This window comes from Carassius gibelio, chromosome B24, assembly GCF_023724105.1.
Source record: "Carassius gibelio isolate Cgi1373 ecotype wild population from Czech Republic chromosome B24, carGib1.2-hapl.c, whole genome shotgun sequence".
Classification (NCBI taxonomy): domain Eukaryota; kingdom Metazoa; phylum Chordata; class Actinopteri; order Cypriniformes; family Cyprinidae; genus Carassius; species Carassius gibelio.
Genome location: NC_068419.1, coordinates 8143087 through 8167185, shown reverse-complemented (window position 1 = coordinate 8167185; position 24099 = coordinate 8143087). Strand labels below are relative to the sequence as shown.

Below are 24099 nucleotides of genomic sequence, written 5' to 3'. Positions count from 1 at the left end.
TGAGTCAAAACAAAAGATGCTGCCCCCGCAGCCTCAATGAAGATGGTGATGAGGAAGTGACGGAGATTGACTAACCAGCCAAACTTTACCCCGAACTTATAATTATGAACACAGTAAGTAAAATGTTGATGAAAGAGCTTCATTGACATTATCTGTCTACGTTCTTGCAGTCCAACTATTTCTGTCGGGGAGTTCTGGACTGTTTTTCTAAAGCAGGAGCCAATTGAGACGGTCTCGGGCCTAGAGCACACTGGCTCTGTGTTGGTGCTCAGAGACTGCCACTGTTATCCTGGCACTGCATGCAGCGTGGCCACAAGAAGTAATCAGCAATGCCCAGCGCAGTTCAGAACCACGGCGCAGCGAGGAGAATTCGATTCATGGAGAAGAGCTCAGCTCAACATCAATCCTGAATAAGAGCCATGAGAATGTAATAACACAGCAACAGTGAGTAACAATGAAGGGAAATCCAGGCAGAATGAGACAAAACTGAGAAAGAAGATGAACAGATGGAAAACAAAGATGCATTTGAAAGTAAAGAACATATTCTATATATATATAAATAGGGTCCATTTTAATGTTTTTATATTTATATGTGTTTATATATATATATATATATATATATATATATATATATATATATATATATATATATATATATATATATATATATATATATATATATATATATATATATATATTATTTAACATTTTTGCTCATCTGATACTGATTTAATACTACAACCCACTTTTCATGATTCAGTATAATTCTGGTGGTTAAAATCAAGAAAGAGAAGCTGGCATAAAAATTCAAGGGGTGTCAACAGTTCCCTCCAGTAGTCAATGCTATCTTATACAATTTTTTTTTTTTTACTATTTTTAATTAATTCATCAATATTTATTATACACGCTGTTTTATGGACTCATATTAATGAAGAGATTAAATGGAATATTTGTACTGTTAAAAACTCCAGGACCATTTAAAACAAAGCAATAAAACTTAAGTATGCAAAAAGTGTTTGGTGTTTGGACAGTTCCTGGTAGTCAGCCACACCCACAAACTAAAAATATATATATATATGATCATTTTCAGATAATTTCAGACCACAGAATCAATATGAAATTATAATGAATAAGAAGAGTAAAGTCTATGAAAAGACCATCTATCAAATTGAATTTAATTCTGATTGTAAATTCATCAGATTTAAATGTTTTATTAAAACAGCTTTTAATAACATTTTATTAACTAAAAATGTTATTAAACCCAAAACTCCTGATGTTGTATTAAAAATTGCGTCAAATACCTAGAAACAGAGAAAAGCAGCACACCTAAGAGTAAAAAGGAGAATAACCATGTGTATTTACAGTACTGTGACTGACACATACTCACCTCTCCGACCTTCTCTCTTCATTCTAGCTGGGTCCTCGTATTCAGGAACCCAGTTATACTCTACAGGCATAGAGATGGGCCTCAGACGACCTGAAAGCATAGACATCCACATATACACATATCACTTTCTGTGTGTGTGTTAGTGTGTGTGTGTGTGTGTGTAAAGACAGGGAGCAGAAAGATTGAAGTAAAATGACAGTTCACAATCCATTTTCTCCACAGACGCTAAGGTAAGTCTGTGCGAGTGTGTGTTTGTGTAAGACAGACTGTCACAGTTCATGTGTCCTCTCATTTTCTAGGGAAGCAGCGGGCATGGAGTGTGTCAGCAGTTCTGTGCCACTGCAGAGGCTCATGTTGGCATTTAACGACTAGAGCTGTGTTCTTTGATTCTGGATATAATGCTACACACACACACAGAGACACACACACAGACACACATTCACAACAAAGTGCAGCCCAGCTCCCTGGAGTTTAATTACAGAAAATCTGAAACCAACTCCCCTATGGAGGATACTTGTTATAGACATACTCGCTTTATAAACCATCAAGAAACATACAATCACACAACTGCAAAATATATAGGATACTTTACAGAAATTATATAAGCAGAAGCTTCCAAAACCAGTTCTTTAGCTGGATCTAACTGAACTTAGTTATGCAACATAATTGGAGTAAATAGTGTTTTTGGTCATTATGTGTGGTTTTATAATCAGCAGATGTTCATAGAGGTTTGGTCTGTGTCTTGAATTAGTTGTCAATATGTATATGGTGGGTCAATATTTAGTCTCTCGGGCATCTGCTGTAAAAGCTAGCAAAAAATAAATAATCATTTTATGGTGTGCAGAAAGGAAGAACCACATTTCCCATGCTAAAAGAATGAATAACCCTGATGTACCATCTAAGCTTGTACAGAAATGTGCTCATAGACAAAACATTTTGTGTGTGTGTTTGTTTGTGTACCGTAAGTGGGTGTGCTGTCTCGACGGGATGTTGTGGGTCCATGGCTGGGGTCGTACTCGTAGCAGTAAAGAACGGCTTCTTCTTCCATGAGAGGAAATCGTCGTCTGTACTCTTGATCCAGGAATGAGTTTGGTGACTCTGAACCTTTTGCAACAGGGACCCCGCCTTCACCCAGGAGACCGCCTTTTTCATCTCTAAAAGCACAGCATTACAATATGTATTTAGATTTTACTGTATGTATTAAAACATATATCTGTATTAATATATATTAAAATGTTACTTTTTCCTGTGATGGCTTAGCTGAATTTCTTCTTTGTCACGTGATTCTTTAGAAATCATGATTTGGTGCTCAAAAAAAATATTTTATATTACTATCAATGTTGAAAACAGTTTAACACTTTTGTGGAATTAAAAAAAAAAAAAAAAAAAAAATTATTTGAAACAGAAAAATGTGTAATATTGTTAAAAAAATAAAATAAAATCTTTGACTGTCATTTTTTTATAAATGTAATGTGTGAATAAAAATATTATTTATTTATTTTCTTATTGTCCCCAAACTTTTAAATAGTTGTGTAGATTCAATTTTACACAGAAATTTGTGAATGTTATATTTTTTACTTTTGCAACTAAGGAAAACCTTAAATATTTTGTCTAAAAAATTTAAAGTGAATTCAGGCATTTGTAACTGTAAACTTTTGCTAACATTTACATTTAACATTGTCATTAAATAATTGGTGTTTTTAAAGATTAATTTTACATAAGCAATAGATGATGGCAAAGATAATCTAAATGCAAAATTGTACAATTATGTAGACCCTATTGTTCAATAAATAGAAAAACTGATATATGGAATGGAAATAAATAGAAATACTGATATATGAAATGAATGCTGCAAAAACAAATCATTCACAAAACGCAGCATTGATGTCACAACCACTGGCTTTTTAAGACCACTAAACCTATTCAGTTTTCTGCAATAGTATGAATTATGCCCATACAGAAAGGTTAGCCAATAAAAACATGCATATTCAAATATGTTTGCTTGTATCGAACATACAGTAGCATAATTAGCAGCTTGTTTCATTCTAAAAACGTTGGACAAAATACAAAACGATACGAGTTTTTGATGTAAGAAACACTGACTAAGAATTCAAGTGAATTTCAAGCCAAAAAGCAGCTGAAGTGTAAAAAATCCTTTCCTGGATGAGCTTACCTGGGTATGTAAGGCTCAGATGGAGGGGGCGGGATATACAGGTCTTGGAGGGCGGAGCTATCACGCTTGGAGGGTGTGCTGATAGTGCTCGTGGGCGTGGCCGAGCTGCTGGTGGGACTCCTGGGAACGACTGGCTGCTGGGCAGGCAAGATCATTTGATTAACGACCAAAGTTCACATCTACTATGAGCTGGTAAAATGTCTGAGAGAACAACTAAACGTAATAATGGATCTCTGTTCCAGGACGTGACCCAGACACTATATCTGCAGACATTCACAAGGGCGAGGGATAGAAACAGTACACCGGGATCTCTGGGTCATGATGCTTTGACATAATGAGTGGGAGCCTATGGAAACATTTGCAGCATCTCCAGAGAACACAATGGTTTCAAAGACTATAGACATGTGATTAGTGTCTCCAGTGAGCTGAATGCCTTGGAACAAGGGTTGTGACACAGACTGCACAGACATGACATGCACAAAGAGTCATGTGCATATAATCAGTGAAATGAGCATGTGAGATGACAGCCACCAAGATGGAGATGTACACAGATCTGTTTGGGCAAAACAGCTAAAAGTTTAGTCTAGAGTCAACAAGTCTAGAACCAAACTTGAATCCTTCACGGAAAGCTGATTAAAGCTAATCTACTCTCGCTGGCAAGATCATTGGCTTGCACACTTTCGCAACACTTCTAAGGCAGGTTAGTGATGTTACTGCGAATGACTTAATAAGCACCGTAAGACCCACAAAGGCAACTCGGATATCCAAAAGTCCTGTTATTTACACAAAATAAACTATTTTCAGTCAGAAGTTGGACGTTTGAATGTAAAGCAAGCGCATTATGGGAAATGGAGTTAGAGGAGTCAGTTCCCTACCTAAGATGAGACCAGGGAGCGGGTGGCAGATAAAGGGGGAAAGTGCAGCCCAAAACGATGAAGCTTTTGGGACAGGGCGATCTGAATCCTACCTGGAGGGCCAGGGGCTTCCATCTCATGTTCTTTAGTAGGGCTGGGGCGGAGGTGAGCGTGCTCTGGGGACGCTTTTTCAGGGTCAATGTCACACCGGCAGGGTCCCCTCGCAGAGAGCTTACCAAGTTTTTCAACTGCCAGCCCACCTACAGCAACAAACACAGGGTCAACATACACAGACTCGACAAGAACGCCACACAGAGACATCACCTGACAAGGAACTGCCAGGAAATCCTAACACACGTCTCTCTATATCCGGTAAATATGGAGAGAATATACTGTTACTACATATCACACACACATAGACTTGCTGACACACTGTACATGTTGAATAAGTTTACGATGTGAAATGAGTGTACACTAATGAGGCGTAATGTTTGCTAATCATTTAATTGATTCCACATTAAAATCTGCGGTACAACTTGACATTCCCAGTAAAATGTCAATATTTGAGCCTTCGGTTCTTCATAAATTATGTATAATCATGAATTCTGAAGCATGAAAAATTAACTAAATACCTATTGTGGAGAAGAATTATAAATGACAATACTGGCCATATTTTACTAGACATTCAAAAATGAAAGATAATAAAAGATAAACATGAAGTATATACACTGACTACTTTTTATTGTTAAAATATTTATGTTAGACTGTTATGAAAATGCTTACTGAGCCAGCAAGTGAAGCTAATAGCTGGAGGCAGCTCTAAAATAATGTGACCCACTATATGCAAACTCTACATTTTTAAAGATGTTTACATTACTGATGAATTATTAAACTACATAAATTCATAACATTTCACAGTTTAGTAAAGTAATAAGGCTGTGCAGTGTACCACAAGTGATTTTACTATGGTTAAGATGTACTGTTAGATAATACAAGGCCACTTAACCATGATAAAAATAATTGTACATCATCACTGACTCAAGTGGCTTATTACAGTGACAAAAGCAACAATGTAAAACAGGGATTAAAATAAAATAAAATAAAAAGGTCTTTAAACATTAAAAATAGAATTGCTTTTATATTACCGGAAGTGGTCCCTCAAAAGGGAATCATAAATATATTTGGGGATCTGTGGCATCATAAAGTTTAAAACACTGTGATAAAAGAAGTTCAATGTTTGATGTTCAATAATTAACTTAATTATTTATGAATAATCACAATAAACAATTGCTGTTAGTTCATATAGTTTTTTTATTTGATATGCAACAGAAAGGATTACCTTTATAATAAATCCTCATTAATCACTACAGTGTCAGCATATGAAAAGAGGTGAAATTAAGTAATAAACACGCATTCAAACTTTTGTTTTTCTATCATAGTGGAAACTTTTGATTTATTATAGTTATCCTGAGCTAATGATACTTTCTATCTCCTAGCCTTACCCTCACAGAAACCTTTCTGCATTTTCCGAATTTCTTTAAGACATTATTTATTATGTTTATTAAGCAGTTTACTGTTGGCTGGTTTAAGGTTTAACTATCCTTTCATATCCTTATGGGGACATTGAGTATCCACAATGTAGGCAAAACGTGACCCACACACAGTTTACACTTACCATGTTCTTCAACAAACAGAAATAACCACAATACACACACACACACACACACACACACACACACACTGAGATGGGCTGGACATTCAGACCTGATCCCATAGCATACAGATACTATCACTGAGGTGACATATCAAGTTGCTCCCACAATGCACCATTCTTGAGTATTGTCATGGTAATTATTTGTCTTTGTGTTTTTTGCTACAAGCCGAATTCGTATCGCTTATCACACATTAGAAGCGCTTTTATCCAATTATGAAGGTGACAACAGTCTAATTACATGAGGATTAATGAGACCTTAGTGTTGCTGATGTTTCATCACAAAACAAGCTCAGCATCCCTCCCCATAGCGACAAGATGACTTAACACAAACAAGAAAAAAAGTTGAATTCTGATGCCTTGACGTAAAAACCATCATGCAAAGACCATCATAAATCTAAATATCAACGTCATTGTGGGACATTTAGCAGCCTGCAGATTCCTTAACTTCATAAAACATGCCCCACTTGAGAATACAATTCAAAGATTCAACAAATTATTCAGCACCTTATGCACATCAAACACTAAGGAAGACATTTCAAACAGAATTGATTTGACAAGCTAAACTCCGCGCGCTATTAATTGTACACAGATGTACGCAGAAAAGGGAACTCCACAGGGTACGATCATTGGAGTACCTATTGACGCACTCCATATGCACGCACAGAAATCTCTCAAATTCGACCATCCTTAAAAACCCACTTCCCTTCATTACATTTACAGCCTCTTATGCCCTTTAAACACTCTCCAGTCTCACTCAGAAACGCAGTCTAAAGCATAACACACTCAATCAGCATTGTGAATTCAGTCAAACTGGAATATAGTTGCCTTAGTCAGAAAGGAGCTAAAAATACATCTAGTAATATCTAGTTTTAAAGCTCTTGGTGCTTTAACAAGGACACGTCAAAGCCCTCAAATTCAAATGCAGCTAATTTTTTAGTTCTATAATTCACAAACTGAAAGGAAAGGGCCAACTGTTGTTGAATATCAAGTGAAACTTACATATATATAGGGAACGATGGATGGATGGATGATAAAATAGAAGAATAAATGAGGCAAACAGAGTAAGTGACTGATGAGAGACTGACACTCACCACTGTCTGATGGTTCACCTGGATGACCTCGTCACCTGCGTGGATCTTCTTACAGCGATCTGCTGGAGACTAAGAAAGAGACGGAAAAATGGAGAGGTATAAAAAGACAGAATAATATAGGGACAAACAGATGTCAAATTAAAACGCAGAACTTATTTACATAGTTGCTTTTATCCAAACCAATTTACATTGCATTCTGGTTTCACATTGTCACTTATGCTTTGCATTTATTTGATAAAAAAATAGATACAGTAATAACCAATACAGTAATATTGTGAAATAATCTTATTTAGACAGAAAAATCTGTCTGAGACACAGAAGACATCTCAAATTGTTATTAATTTAATCTCAATGTGGTCTAAGATATGCAACTGAAATATGACATATAATATAAATATCATGGTGCTTCTTTTCTATGGGTACTGCATATTGCAGTATAGCGTGTGATTTCCACCCACTATTAGAGCTACAACAAAAACCAAGAGCTTTCAGTCACATGATCTGTGGATCTTTATTTAGAGCACTCTTGTCTGTATAGCTCACTCGTTCTCTCTCTCCTGCTCTTTAATTCGAGCGTGTGCAGTAACAGCGGTACAATCAATTGCTGAGATTCATTACTTTTATCTGCAGCATGCAGGACATTATAAAAGACACATGAACACCGACTGGCTCTTACCCCCTCTGTGGTTCCTGTGATAACATGAAGCCCATCATATGTGGATTTGATGTACATTCCCTTAAGATATAAAAGACACAGGATGAAATTAATAGACTATAATGAATAATCTCCTCACCTCTTCCTCTTTCTGTCTTATGCACATTGAAGAACACTTCAAAATGCTTTCAGTCTATTCATGTATATAAAGAGATTTTTGAACATAAGCATGCATTCACACACACACACACACACACTTGCTCATTAGAACAAAGACCAATGCTGAGGAAGTTATTTTGAAACTGCTTGGCAAGATATACAAGCCGCTTATAAATTTCAATTAGTTAAGCTACAGTCAAGCTTCACTGCTAACAAAAGGATACCATTACATATTCATTCAAAAGTTTTGGGGTTTTTCTAAGATTTTTCAAAAGCATAAGTTTTCTCAAGATCTCATATACTCACCAAGGATGCATTATTTTCTATATATACTGTATAAATATATAATACAGGTGCATCTCAACAAATTAGAATTGTGTCACTCGTGTATTAAATAAATTCAATGCACACAGACTGAAGTAGTTTAAGTCTTTGTTTTTTTGTTTTTTTAATTGTGATGATTTTGGCTCACATTGAACAAAAACTCACCAATTCTCAACAAATTAGAATACTTCATCAGACCAATAAAAAAACTTTTTTAGTGAATTGTTGGCATTCTGGAAAGTATGCTCATTTACTGTACATGTACTCAGTACTTAGGGTCTTCTTTAATTGCTGCCTCAATTTGGCGTCGCGTGGATGTGATCAGTTTGTGGCACTGCTGAGGTGGTATGGAAGCATAGGTTTCTTTGACAGTGGCCTTCAGCTCACCTGCATTTTTTGGTCTCTGGTTTCTCATTTTCCTTTTGACAATACTGCATTGATTTTCTATGGGGTTCAGGTCTGGTGAGTTTGCTGGCCATTCAAGCACACCAACACCATGGTCATTTAACCAAATTTCAGTACTTTTGGCAGAATGGGCAGGTGCCAAATACTGCTGGAAAATGAAATCAGCATCTTCAAAAAGCTGGTCAGCAGAAGGAAGCATGAAGTTCTCCAAAATTTCTTGGTAAACAGGTGCAGTGACTTCGATTTTCCAAAAAACACAATGGACCAACACCAGCAGATGACACTGCACCCCAAATCACAGACTGTGGAAACTTAACACTGGACTTAAAGTAACTTGGGCTATGAGCTTCTCCACCTTTCCTCCAGACTCTAGAACCTTGGTTTCCAAATTAAATACAAAACTTGCTCTCATCTAAAAAGACGACTTTGGACCACTGGGCAACAGTCCAGTTGTTCTTCTCCTTAGCCCAGGTAAGATGCCTCTGACATTGTCTGTGGTTCAGGAGTGGCTTAACAAGAGGAATATGACAACTGTAGCCAAATTCCTTGACATGTCTGTGTGCCTTGACCACAGCCTCAGTCCATTCCTTGTGATTTTCACTCAAATCCTTGAATCGATTTTGCAATCCTCATAAGGCTGCTGTTCTCTCGGTTGGTTGTGCATCTTTTTCTTCCACACCTTTTCCTTCCACTCAACTTTCTGTTAACATGCTTTGATACAGCACTCTGTGAACAGCCAGCTTCTTTGGGATTGAATGTTTGTGGCTTACCCTCCTGGTGAAGGGTGTCAAATGACTGTCAGATCAGCAGTCTTCCCCATGATTGTGTAGCCTAGTGAACCAAACTGAGAGTTCATTTTGAAGGCTCAGGAAACCTTTGCAGGTGTTTTGAGTTGATTAGCTGATTGGCATGTCACCTTATTCTAATTTGGTGAGTTTTTGTCAAATGTGAGCCAAAATCATCACAATTAAAAGAAGTTATACTAGTTATACTAAAGCAAAATCTTGAGTATTTATTGTCTGATAAACATTAAAAACTGTCTGCGGAGGTTGAGTCGTCCTGCAGCCCCCGCTGGCTGTTCATTGGCTGCAGCATCTTTTTTCTAAGTTCTAAAAAAATACCGTAGACGGCAAGGCACAAATTTAGATATTCATTTATCTAATTAATCTATAGCCTATGCACAAAGACAATATGATCTTTTTGTCCCCTTTTTGTTTTAAAGCTTGATGAAGAGAGAGAGCGCAAGTTGCTGCAGCTGAGGAGGACAGTGATGCACGCGTACAGGAGTGATTGACAGTTCGCGGCACTGTGTACAAAAAATACTCCGCTACACAATTATTTCTTTATTTTCGTTTAAGCTTATTAACGTTAGCGTTACAGAAAGGTCTGATTTACGCACTGTTACAGTCATTGTTTTTTTTTTTTTTTAAACAATGACATTTGAGTTCATGATTTTAATGTTGCTGTTTCTTGTGGCAGACTAAATGAAGAGTAATGTTTCTTGTGGCAGACTGAAGAGTAATCCGGCAGAGTTTTATACTGAAACTTTCCGTCTAAAAGTCCTTCCTTGGTCTTATCCATATTTCTTTGCACGTTGAACACACATAGGCCACAACTGGAAATAAAAAAAACTGCAACCGCGTTAATTGCGTTATTTTTTTTTAACTCGTTAAATATTTCAAATTAATCGAATGCGTTAACGCGCTAATTTTGACAGCACTAGTTTACACTAAATTATTTTATTAATAATTGAATTTAAAACATAATGATAAACATCAGTAAACAGCACATTCATCTGTAGAACAATATAATTGTGTGTGATCTTACCAGACCCTCTGTAGGTTTAATATTAGCCAGTTGAACCACCTCCAGATGTGCCGACTGGGAGACCAGGGGGTCTGACGACAGTGAGATGATGTGGTCACATACTCCAGACAATGTCTTACACTTGAGAGAGAGAAAAAAGAGGGAGAAAGCATATCAATTATTTTTCTCCACAGATATGCTGCACTGGGCGAACATTTATTAGATTTAACTCAGCATCATAGATATGATCAAATTTAGGTTTAATGTCCCGTGACCACAGAATGCATCTTTCGATGAAGTCAATATTCAACTTTTGTTGGGCACAGTTCTAATAAACAGGAGCAGTTCTGAAGCCGTTTCCGTTGGGAAAGACTTTGTTATGCCTAAAAAGACTAGGAGTAAATCTATGGGTTGATCAGTTATGGGATAATTAGATTTGGAAAATGTGCTGCATTAATTGTCAAGAAGTTGAGTTTCATTCTGGTTTAGGTTTTTCTTCTTTTTTTGGTTTATCAGTCTCCCCTGTACTCTCGGCCCCCTTTCGTTCATTTTCGTTCGATTATGATCAGATTTCACCTGTCTGGGATATTGGTGTAGTTCACTCAAGGTGAAGGAGGTGGGAATCGATGTTGTTTCATTTCCTGTTAACCACTGCACTATTCCTCTGCTCTCCACTTTTCTCTCAACAAGCTTTTTACTGGCACGAATGTAAAGTAAATTACAAATCTACTGAGACTCTCAAGAAACTTTTCAAATACAGTAAGCAAGAAGCAAAAAGTGTTAAAAAATTGGAAATATCTATCTATCTATCTATCTATCTATCTATCTATCTATCTATCTATCTATCTATCTGTCTGTCTGTCTGTCTGTCTGTCTGTCTGCATGTCTGTCTGTACCTACCTACCTACCTATCTAGAAAACATTACTACATAGCTATATCTATGTACAGCAGCAACACTATTATCATGCTTAGCATTTTTCACTTTGCTACTAGATTTGCAAAACATGCACCTGGATTTCTCTGCCTAGTATGACTGCAATTATATTGCGATTTGTATTTGCATTTTAGGGATCTGTAGCACTTTAATTCACTTTGTTTTATGGTTTCATCTCTCTCTCTGCTTCTGCTTTCATCTGGTGTCATTGGTGTTTTTGCTTCTCCTCCTACAGCCGGTAGCTGAGGTGGGGTGGTGCTGGGGAATGAAATCTGCTGCTAGCAGGCACAATGTGTAGGTATTTATAGCTGTGGGACTCAGTGAGAATGACAGCTGTGCCCAGCCCAGCAGTCTGTGGCAACAACAGGACCTGCCACACACACTGTTGTGTGCCAGTGTGTATGAGACGGGAATCTCACAAAGAGCCTTGCTGTGGCTCTCCTGTGACTGCAAAGGGAACTTCACCTCACGGCTTGAACTAGTAAAATACATGTTCACAAAATGGTTACCTACAGCAACAAATATAAAAACACTGAGATGAGGAATCATGTCTTTTACATGAAATAAAAACAACTATTAAAATCAATCAGCGTTGCGTTCAAAGGCTGAGATCACTGCAAAATAAATAAATAAAAAGTTGTGATCAAAATGTATATGCATTCATTTGAATCATGTATTTTAAATGATTCATCAAAAAGAAGTCCCTTAACTAGAAGTCTGTTTGAGAGTTATACTTTAAATAATGTGAAAACAATATAACATAACATAACATAATATATAATCAGGAATTAAATGGTTCTTATCCTGAAAAAAAGTGTAACTAACACCAAACTCAGACACAGAATGTATCAACAACTGTAAGAAAAAGGGCTATTTAATGTAAAGATTATTTCACTATAAAAAAAGATAAAATGCAAAGACTTTAACAATCACTACAGAATGATGATTCAAATGAATCAAACATTTAAAGCATCTATTCACATCACTGTGTGCTTATAAAATTAGTCATCAGGAGTTTACGTTTTATTAATTATTTGGTTTGGAAAAGTTTATTTCTTAATTGGCAGGGAGTTGGTTGAATATAATATAATATAATATAATATAATATAATATAATATAATATAATATAATATAATATAATATAATATAATATAATATAATATTTGTATATATTATATTATATTATATTATATTATATTATATTATATTATATTATATTATATTATATTATATTATATTATAGATTTGAAGATCTTAAAATGGTCCTTGTCTGGGGAAAAAACTATTAGAACAGCACTTACAGTAACTGGAGCCTCTATTTAGCCTTAATTTACAACTAACCTGAAATAGTGACATAGTGCAATCTAAAAATAGATTTATTTTTACTGCAAAAAAGATCAAGGAAGATTCTTTGGGGCCAAAAATGCAGGCACTACTGAATGATGACTCGAAAGAATCTGTTTGGTAAATGGTTCATTTAAAATGAACATTTACAAACAGGCAGAGAGAGTATGTGTATGAGGATCCTCACAGTGCTTCCTGTAAATCAAGAAATAAGGGCAGAGCTCACAGGAGAAACATTAGAGCTCATTATCAGCCTCATATTGCAGCGTAAACCAGAAGAGAAACACTTACCACATGGAGGATCTTATTTTCGGTTTCATAGACGGTGCAGTCCTGCGAAGAGGAAAGAGTAAGATATTACTGCCATTTTAAAGAGTTTAGGCCTCTCACGTACACACTCACCCACACAGAGCGCTTGAGAAAACATTTACTGAGCAAAGTATCTCTGCAGATGGGATAATCTACCAAACAGCTGGGTCACTGTGTTCAGAAATGGCTTTCTCTCTCTCTCTCTTTCTCTCTCTCAGATGCTGATCTAATATAGGAAGGTTGAACAGAGGAGAGCCCCGGGCTCAATTTAACATTCAGGCTCTGATGGAGACATTTCAAGGAGCTCCTGAGGTTCCCGCTGGGGGCCGGGACTGCTGTGAAAGTCCATGGAGAAATAGCAAACCTGCAGTGTGACTGTGTTTGTGCAGGTGTCATATACAATAAGACATAAACAAGCAGACAAACGTGAAGGAAACTCCTGCAGTTATTTGCTTGTCCATTGGTCATAAACATCAGTTTTATTAAGTACATTGATTATTATTAATTACCATAATCTGACCATAATCTACATTGGAAATTCATTGGGCAGTAAAACAATTGTAAATTTTTAATTTCCAATGAAAATACATGCATTGATAGAGAAACTGCTCCGAAAAGGTTACTTTAGAATAATGATACTGTATTTGTTTTAGATGACAGAAATTTCTATTATAATTCACTACGTTTTTGCAAAAAATATTAAGAAGCACAACTATTTTCGACATTGTTGGTAAGAAATACTTATTGAGTGGCAAATCAGCATATTAGAATGATTTCTGAAGGATCATGTGACACTGAAGACTGGAATAAAGGCTGTTGAAAATTCTACTTTTGACGTCAAATAAATAAATTAAATGTTTAAATATATTCAAATAGAAAACAAGTTATAAAAAATATTACTGCTACTGTAATGTTAGTTACTGCTACAACTGCATATGAATATGAATATATTATAAATATAAACATATAAATTAAAAATATAAGTATAAAAGTATAAATATGTTTGTATATATATATATATATATATATATATATATATATATATATATATATTCAAAACACAATATTTTAAATACATAAAAGTCATAATCAATTATGTTTTTGATACAGAGCAATTCAATCAATAAAATCCTTTTATTTTAATCAAATGAGGAAAATGATATTTGCCTGAAGGCACAATGCAATGTGCAGCAGTTTGGTAATTGATTATAATGGAAGTGACATTTGACATTTTTACTGAATAAGGCATAATGTAGTGCTGTTGTGAAGCAGGTTTTTTTGTTGTTGTTGTTGGAGCCAGTCATTTTATATTCTTAACAGTCCTGTATTATTTCATAAATGGTCAATGCATCATATACATCAAACAAAGAATATGGTATAACTTTCTATTCATAGAGCAAATGGCTTTATCATTCAAAAAAATGACACTGTGAGGACATTTATTCCAAGGACAGACAAACAAGATCATAAACATTATATCATGTATACAGATAAATTGAGCATTTATGAATTATTAAAGAAGATCTACTGAAGAAACTACATCACCATCACCATGGAAACACCCACTCTGCTTCCTGTATCCATCACTGACCCCCAAACCTAACAATGCCCAGTAGGAGGACATTATTTTTTTGGTCCTTGAAATGATATGTCTCCATTTTTTGCAGCATCTTACCGAGAGGGCTTATTTTCTGTCATCGTCTTTGGTGCTCTCACCTGCACCTCTTCTCTTTCATCACAATAAAGTAATAACCAGCCCTCACACCTGAGACACTCGCACAGCCAAAGCCTTGAGAGAGAGTGAAAGAAAAGAGCGTTCCCGGCAAATGAAACCGCATTGATTCACTTCCCTTCTGAGCACCTCTGAGCATCTCTGTACCTATTCTCCAGTGCTGTCACTCAAGCCATGGATCATCACGCAGAACGCCAGTGTGTGTGTGTGTGTGACTGGAGGCACGCATAAGACACATGCATTCTCACAAAAAAAAATCACACAAAAAATTAAACTCTTTTATTTTTTAAATGTTTCAGTTTTTTTTTTCAATTTATTAACCCTCACATTGTTCCAAATCCAAATGACTTTATTATTTTACACAAAAGAAGATTTTTGAAGAAAATGGACAAGTGACTGGAGCTGTCAAGCTTTAAAATCACAATAAAACTATCATAAAAATGGTTCTATAAAGTTGCTTTAAAATGTAATAACACTTCACAATATTACTGTTTAACTGTGCTGTATTGTTGACCAAATAAATGCAGCCTTGGTGTGATTTTTGAAAACATTTTTTTAATGTACGAACTAGAGTATTTTAAATGTAATGTTTTTATTGCTAAAACTGCATAGAAATATGATTGAAAATACATACATACATACATACATGCGTACGTACATACAAACATAGAAATATTATACCAAAATCACATCAACATTTTTTGATGTACAAAACACAATTAACACAATGTCAAAAGTTATCGGTTACTTATAGTAGTTATTTAATAGTTCATACTCGCTCAACACATTATTTTTATATTGGCTGTTATGCTGCAGTTAGTAAACTGAACTCAATTTCCAGATTAGTGTGATTTATGAACAATTTATTTGGATTGTCTCTGAAAATTTTATTAAATGATTCATTGAAAACATCTGACCCAAAAGAACCATTTATTCACAAATCAAGCATTGCAAAACGTTCCAAAGAGAGCTCTGTGGATGAAAAATATTAAAGAGATAGTTAACCCAAAAGTGTCATTCTGTCATTAATTGCTCACCCTCATGTCGTTCCAAGCCTGTTAGACCTTAGTTCATTTTCTGAACACAAATTAAGCTCTTTTTTGTTTTTTGTTTTTTGTTTTTTGTTGAGGAAATTCAAGAACTTTCTCACCCTGCATAGACATCAATAGAACTGTCCCTAACATGACCCAAAAAGTTGTGGTAAAGCGGCAAAGACTGACACGGAAGAGAATGCATTGAATAGTCGTTGTTTTAGTTTTCTTTGCACACAAAATGTATTCACGAAAATTCATACCATTATGGTTAAACTACTGATATCACATGGAATATTTTAGCGATGTCCCAACTACACTTCTGGGCCTTAAACGTGGTAGTTGCATTACTGTCTATGCAAATACATTGATATCTTACTTTTATTTTTATTTTTTTATTATTATTATTATTTTGCAGCTTGGAGCAGCCACAGACCTTATTCACTTTCACTTAATTGGTAACAGCTGTGTTGCACAAAAGAAAGTACGTTTGGAACAACACAAGGAGCAAATTAATGAGAAATGTTCATTTTTGGATGCAATATTACTTATTAAATTATTAAGTAAACACCACACAGAGCCAGACAATGAGAGAGACAAACACATCCAAACTAAAGATTGAGATAGATCACAGTGATGCCAGCAGGCAGCGCTCATCCATACGGTCTACAGTATATAAGTTACAATGTGATAGTGTAGTAATGGGAACTGTGGACACCGAAGCTTTTGTTTAGATGTTTGTGGCCATTGATAGAATACAAGCGACCGTCTTGGTCAAGTGCCCTGGTGGAGAAATCAGATGGTCAAGCAGGTTTTTGGAACATGCTAGGCTGGTACAAGATTGTCTACCAACTAAGTCAGGTTCCAACCAGCTGGTGATCCATCTGGTCGGCTAAACCAGTTTAGATTATCTTGGATCAGTTAATTACCAGCTTGGATCAGGTAGAAACTAGCTATAAACACACCTGCCAAAAAGGAGAGAGAGGAATCTGTTCTATTTTGACCTAATCTCTCAGGGGCTGATTAGGAGAAATGGCCCCTGCTGGTCCTGAGCGCTCAATACTAGTTGCATTAGTTAAGATTAGATCCAGATCTCTGGCTTCAACGCTGTAATCTGTCCTGGATTAAGAGAAAGGTTGTGTGCAGCGTTTAGGCTAAACTGGCTGTGACAGACTCATCCATTTAATGCTGCTCTTGCTGGCCATGATCTTCTGACCCTTAATCTGCTGGGTACACAAACACACATGCTAACACACACGCATATCACTGCAGGCAGGGGCCTTGAATCCCTCTCCTTTCTCAAATTTCTCTTTTGTCTGACATGGTTATTTCACACTGATCGCGTTTCCTTTCCTGCTATGCTCTAAAAGACTACATTACCCACAATGCACACTGCCTCAGTAGCAAATGAGATGTAGTCCTTGACATCCTTGACATGGAAACAAAAACTTACACTAATTTATTTTGTTTTACATGAAAATATATAGCTGCATTTGTATTTTATATTTTTTATCACTCACAACATTTAATGTTGAATGATGAATGGGAAAAATTGACATTTAGTCATTATTTACTCACTCTCATGTCGTTCGAAACCTATATAAGTTTCTTAAGTATGTTGAATACAAAAAATATATATTTTGAAGAATTTTGAAGAATCAAACTGTTGTTGGTCCCCACTGACTTCCACAGTAGGGAAAGAAATACTATTGAAGTAGATGAAGAACATTGACTGTTTGATAACCAGCATTCTACAAAATATCTTCTTTAATGTTCAACAACTCAATTTTAAACTCAAAGAAATTCATACAGGTTTGAAACGACATGCGGATGAGTAAATCATGACAAAATGTCAATTTTTGGGTGAACTATTATTCTTTTAACTCAATGTAAGTGCTAATTCTACTTTGAAAGTCCTTCTCCATGCCAAGAGTAGAGGCATATATGACCTACATCAAATAAGAGAATTAGACTCATCTTTTTCAATCATGAGTGTTCATGTGAGTTTGCTGCATCTCATACAGACTGTCAAAGCGTTGATCTATTTTGTTTGGTTGGTGAATGTCATTACCTGCTGTACTATAGTAGTGAGTTCCAGGCACAGCTGAATCACGTTGTTCCTGGTCACGGAATAATCTGTTACGGCAGCAAATGGTGACCTGCAAAAGAAGTAACACCTAGAATTAACCATTAGATTATTCTTAGAGCCAGACCCACAAGACGGACAATTTGAGTGTGTTTGCAAATTCTAGACGTGTATATGCTATCCCTATTGACTATCAATGTACTCCAGACCCAGTTTCTCACTTCCTGTGAGTGACGAAGTGAATGTGGGTCGTGTGTATTGAGGCTGTGTGCTATATATACTGGGCTGCAGGAACATTGGTTCATCGTTTCCATCCTGTGTCTAAATATTCCTGTTAGACCGCTGGGAACACCAGCTGACGCACGCCCAGAAGCCCCTCACAATTTAAGAAACTCTAACAATCTTTCACCGCTGGGCTACAAATCATTCATTCAAAGACGTCACAAGCACTCTTATACCACCGAACACACTAAACTCGCTTTCCTAAACAGGATTTGAGATGCAGCTCTCTGCGAATACCAAATCCCCCTTCAAAACTCCGCTCCTAAATGTCAGCGGCTTCACTTGACTCCCAAATATCACTTCGCGGTAGATAAGTGCGCCGACAGCGTCCGACCTCGGTTCAAGGACACCTGTCAGCAAGCATGGACGCAGTGGTCAGAGACTGCATGGGAAATGTCTGGAAAAAACCTGAGGGGATGGAGAAAGAGAACGGGAGGGAGAGAAAAGACTAAATGTGAGAGAAAGGATAGCAAGAAGTTCAAAACCAAGTCATCCAGGTAGAGAGACAGATGCTAAAATCTATGCAGCTCATTCAATTCTCTCCAGGACTGAGTAGACTTCATTACATCCAACCTTTGCTCTTTTGAAGCATTTGAGCACATGCCACCATCTGGACACGACGGCTCCAGGCTGACAGGAAATCCATCAGTTGGGTAAAAAAGACCACTACCATCTCCTCAAGGCCAGGCCTTAAAGTTTTACCTCATCCTGCTCCAGTTTTTCAATCAATGCGTGAGAGTCTGAAAGCTGCTGTGTGCCTGTAATTGCTTATGCGCTGCTGTCTATCTTCAATTCAAATATCCTTTTACACCCGAAGAGAGAATCAGAATACTTTCAGCTCCCATCTGAACAAATCAATGAAAACGCATTAGCACTATTAATGTCAGGGCATTTACATTTATGCATCTTGCATATGCTTTTATCTAAAGTGACTTACATTGCATTAAAGGTAGATATTTATGCAGTTCACAATCTCCCTAGGAATCAAACACATGACCTTGGTGCCACTAGTGCCATGCTCTATAGTTTGAGCTTCAAGAAAGAAATAAGAACTTTTATCTAAGAAACAATGATCACACCATTACAAGATAATCTATAGGTAGTGATGCACCCTTCAAGAAATTTGAGGCTGATACCAATAATGGGTATTTTAACAGTTATTGGCCAATAACAATAATTTAATAGCTTTTATATAGATTTTATATATTTATATTTATAGAACCCATCATTTTACATATATATGTACACTCTAGACATGTGCCGGTATTCGGTAATGCAATATATCACGATAATGAATATGCACGATATTGTTATCGTAGGCACTTTTGAATACCGTTAATACATTACAAATTATTAAGAATTTGGGATGCATTTTAAGAATACTTTTCCCATCAACTGGTCAAAAGGCACAACACCGATGTTTGCTGCTTGAAAGATGCGTGTGCGCTCTGATGTAAACAAGCACGCATGAGAAGCACATGGGGGAACACGTGAAAGATGCACTAAATGAATGCACATTCATTCTTTGACAGCAGATGGCGCTAAACTGCAGAAAATGCAGCTGTTACCCTGGAAACGCCATAAATAAAGCAGCTGCTATACTATATAAAACATATTTAAATAGATTTAAATAGCCATCCAGACTTGTGGATTTGCTATGGTGTTCATCACTGTGACAAATACTTAAATATTTACTTAATAGGCTATTAATCTTCAAACTTTTTTTTACATTTTAATCTGGACTTCAGGGCTAACTATTAGGGCTTCATTAGTTAACATTAGTTAGTTCATTAGTTAACATAAACTGCCAATCACAAATTTCTGAACATTCAGCAATCTTATTTAATAACACGTTGTTAAAATCAAAAGTTGCAACTGTGTTATTTAATGATCTAACATGAACTAAGATTTGTATTTTTTAACAAAGATTAAAAACTTCTGTAGCAAATGTAGCTATTGCTAATTGTGAATGTTAATGGTTAACTAATGAGGTCTTATTGTAAAGTGATACCTATTGGTCTTTATAGTTCTTTTGCACTTTAATCTGTGTAAAATGTTTAACTTTATATGTTTTTCTGTATTGCTTATTTTTTAAGTTATTTTTGTTATAATAAAAAAGTGGTAACACTTTAGGATAGGTAACACTTGCTAACTATTAACTATGACATTTCTCTCAATAAATTCTTAATTTGCTCCTTTTTAATAGTAAGGTGGTTGTTAGGTTTAGGTAGTGGGTAAGATTAGGGATGTAGAATAAGGTCAAGTAAAATAAGGCATTAATATGTTCTTAATTAGCACTAATACATGGCTAATATTCTAGTAATATACATGCTAATAAGCAGCTAATAGGTGTTACCTATTATAAAGTGTTACCAAATAAGTTATTAAACCTGTTATACTGTATTATGGCCAACTAAATTTCAATATCATGATAATACCGAATACCATGATAAAAGCATTAATTGCAACATGAAAATTTGATACCAGCATATCCCTAGTACACTCACTGGCCACTTTATTAGGTACACCTGGCTAGTACCCGGTTGGACCCCCTTTTGCCTTCAGAACTGCCTTAATTCTTCATGGCATAGATTCAACAAGGTGTTGGAAACATTCTTCAGAGATTGTGGTCCATATTTACATAATAGCATCATGCAGTTGCTGCATATTTTTCGGCTGCACATCCATAGTGCAAATCTCCTGTTCCATCACATCCCAAAGCTGCTCAATTGGATTGAGATCTAGTGACTGTGGAGGCCATTTTAGTAAAGTGTACTCATTCTCATGTTGAAAAAAACAGTCTGAGATCATTTCAGCTTTGTGACATGCTGCATTATCCTGCTGGAAGAAGCCATCAGAAGGTGTGTACATTGTAGTCATAAAGGGATGGACGTGGTCAGCAACAATACTCAGGTAGGCTGCGGTGTTTAAACAATGCTCAATTGGTACTAACGGCTCCAAGAAAATATCCCCCACACCGTTGAGACATGGCTGGATGGCTCCATGTTTTCATGTTCTTTATGCCAAATTCTAACCCTACCTTCTGAGCTTCCCAGCAGAAATCGAAACTCATCAGACCAGGCCAATTTTGGTGAGTCTGTGAGAATTTTAGCCTCCGTATTCCTGTTTTTAGCTGACAGGAGTTGCACCTTTTGTGGTCTTCTGCTGCTGTAAGCCATCTGCTTCAGGGTTCCATGTGTTGTGCGTGTTTTATTTTGATTTTAAAATAACAGAATTTTTAAAGAAAGTTACTCTGTATTATTTAGTATCAAATGCTTATTCAGACCTGAATTTGAAGAATGAATGTGAAAACAGTTGAGTTGAATATAAGACAAAAACTTTAGGGCTTAGTTAGAGTAGATGCCAGATATAAGTGGCAAAACTAAAATTGAGGCTTTGAGGAATACAAGCAGAGTGTGTTTAATTGGACATTTAGTCTTCTCACTAATTTCAAAAGGGGAAAAACGACAAATGTTTAGTTGCCTGAATTATCAAGTCAGTATGGATTGTACTCTGACTATGATCTATTACGCATCTTAATGTAAGTGACGGAACCTCCTTTGCATTCCAATAAGCCGCTCCCACCTGAAGTTCCACCCACAGTGAAAGAAAATGAGGGAAAGTCCACTACAAACCCAAGAGAAGCAGCCAGATACCATTAAAATGATGATCACCAACTTGGCAAATGGCAGAGGAGAGCCAGTGTCAGGCTGGATGGATATGAACCAATAACACTTAAGGGACCGAGACTCTCAAGTCAGTCATAATGTCTCTTGGCTTCAGATCCATTTACATGCGTTAGTGTACCTCCATTTCTCCCTCTCTCTCAGAGTTCCTTCTGTTCTTCCACTATGTCTGCAGGGGAGACGACAGCTCTACTGGGGACTCTTTTGGCAGAGAAGAGAGGCCGGGGAGCGTAATTAGGCCGGCATTAATGAACGAGGGGAACGGGGCACCCCTCCCAACTGGTGGCCTTGTTCCTACAGCGTACGGTCCTGATTATGGGCACTGAAACTCTGAAACCTCCCTAACCCAAACACTGACTGGCTACAAGTTCACCTTAGTCAGCAAGCTGATGTGGATAAGTCCTCTCAGCTTGATCCCAATCCAGAGTGCGCCAATGTGAACTGTGTGTGATACAGACGGCTCTCAGGATCAGAGAGTGGGGTGGCGGGTGCCTGGGAAAAGCAATAGAGAGATGCCGTTCTCAGCAGGGTGAAGCCGAGAGGATATCAAATGCTGTCTGATGGAAAGAGTCCTACTGTGCGGTGCTGTCCCAGTCCAGGGCTTTACGCCAGGCTCAGTACCATAGGGATCTGGACAGAATCAAGCAACTGGGTGCCAAATGGATCATTCAGCACAAACCACTCGCCTGATTTACCTTCATTTCGAGATGGAAAAGTAGAAATACTGCAGCACTACAGTCTATGACTTAAGTGTCTTATGAGGTGCTTAATACTGACAGTGATTTGCTGCAACAAAGTGACAGGAAACGATTCATTTGCAATGAGACCCGGAGAAATTTCTAGCAAACGAGAAGTGATGCAGTACAACAACAACAAACTGAAACTACCAACCATGTTTGTTACAACAAATCAAATATATTTTTATTTGTGTAATGCATTTGTGACCCTGGACCATAAAACCGGTCATAAGGAGTCACATTTTATTTAAATTGAGATTTATACATAATTTGATGAAAAATAAGCTTTCCATTGATGTATGGTTTTTTAGGATAGGTCAATATTTGGCTGAGATACAACTATTTGAAAATCTGGAATCTGATTTAAAAAAAAAAAATTTGTGTGTGTATGTATATATATATATATATATATATATATACATACATATATATATATATATACATATATATATATATATATATATATATATATATATATATACATATATATATATATATATATATATATATATATATATATATATATATATATATATATATACACACATATATATATACATATATATATATATATATATATATATATATATATATATATATATATTGATAAGGTTCTCATTAATCCATATTACTAATCAAAAATTTAGTTTTAATATATTTATGGTAGGAAATTTACTAAATATCTTCAAGGAAAATGATCTTTACTTTATATCCAAATGATTTTTGGCATGATTAAAAAATCTATAATTTTGGCCCATACAATTTATTGTTGGCTACTGCTAAAAGTATACCCGTGCTACTTTTGACTGGTTTTGTGGTCCAGGGTCACATTTTTATTTTTGCTATAAAGATTAATATTTTTTTTAACTAATTGTACTTTTTAACAAAGCAAAATGTTGTCAGCTTTTCTCTGAAAAAAAATTAACAAGCTGGAATTTTTATACAACTACAATCTGCCAATTTAGACAACATTAACTTAGTGACAAATCATCAAAACTTCCAATAATGTACCATTTATGATAGAAAAGTGAGTGGTTTTTGGTAAAGAATAAAATTCTTGAAACATCTTGAATAAAACAAATAACTGTACTTAATATATCTATCTGTATAGATAACTCAAGTTTTTTTTTTAAAGATAAGATAGATGGATTGATGGATAGATGTATAGATACATAGTTAGATAGATAGATAGATAGATAGATAGATAGATAGATAGATAGATAGATAGATAGATAGATAGATAGATAGATAGATAGATAGATAGATAGATAGATAGATAGATAGATAGATAGATATTATATTGAGAGCCTTCAAATATTGTGTTGGACAGTGGGGGGCTTTTTAGTCAAAAAGGTTGAGATCCACTGACATAGAGAATCAATGGATGTG

General features: G+C 36.0%; 1 protein-coding gene across 14 annotated transcripts in view; it reads right to left on the bottom strand.

Annotated features, from left to right (window-relative positions):
• The window catches only part of cnksr2a (connector enhancer of kinase suppressor of Ras 2a), an 80724-nt gene that overhangs the window by 29514 nt on the left and 27111 nt on the right, over positions 1-24099 (bottom strand). For 4 of the 14 annotated variants that reach the window (XM_052596485.1, XM_052596486.1, XM_052596488.1 and 1 more), the window contains exons 4-12: positions 17991-18096; positions 13139-13180; positions 10590-10709; positions 7896-7955; positions 7220-7288; positions 4528-4674; positions 3561-3697; positions 2348-2541; positions 1388-1477 (exon numbers count right to left, since the gene is read on the bottom strand). In XM_052596485.1, coding sequence (XP_052452445.1) covers positions 1388-1477; positions 2348-2541; positions 3561-3697; positions 4528-4674; positions 7220-7288; positions 7896-7955; positions 10590-10709; positions 13139-13180; positions 17991-18096 — 965 coding nt within the window. The remainder of the gene's footprint in view (positions 1-1387; positions 1478-2347; positions 2542-3560; positions 3698-4527; positions 4675-7219; positions 7289-7895; positions 7956-10589; positions 10710-13138; positions 13181-17990; positions 18097-24099) is intronic. The other 10 variants (XM_052596497.1, XM_052596495.1, XM_052596496.1 and 7 more) reach the window with 6 other exon arrangements.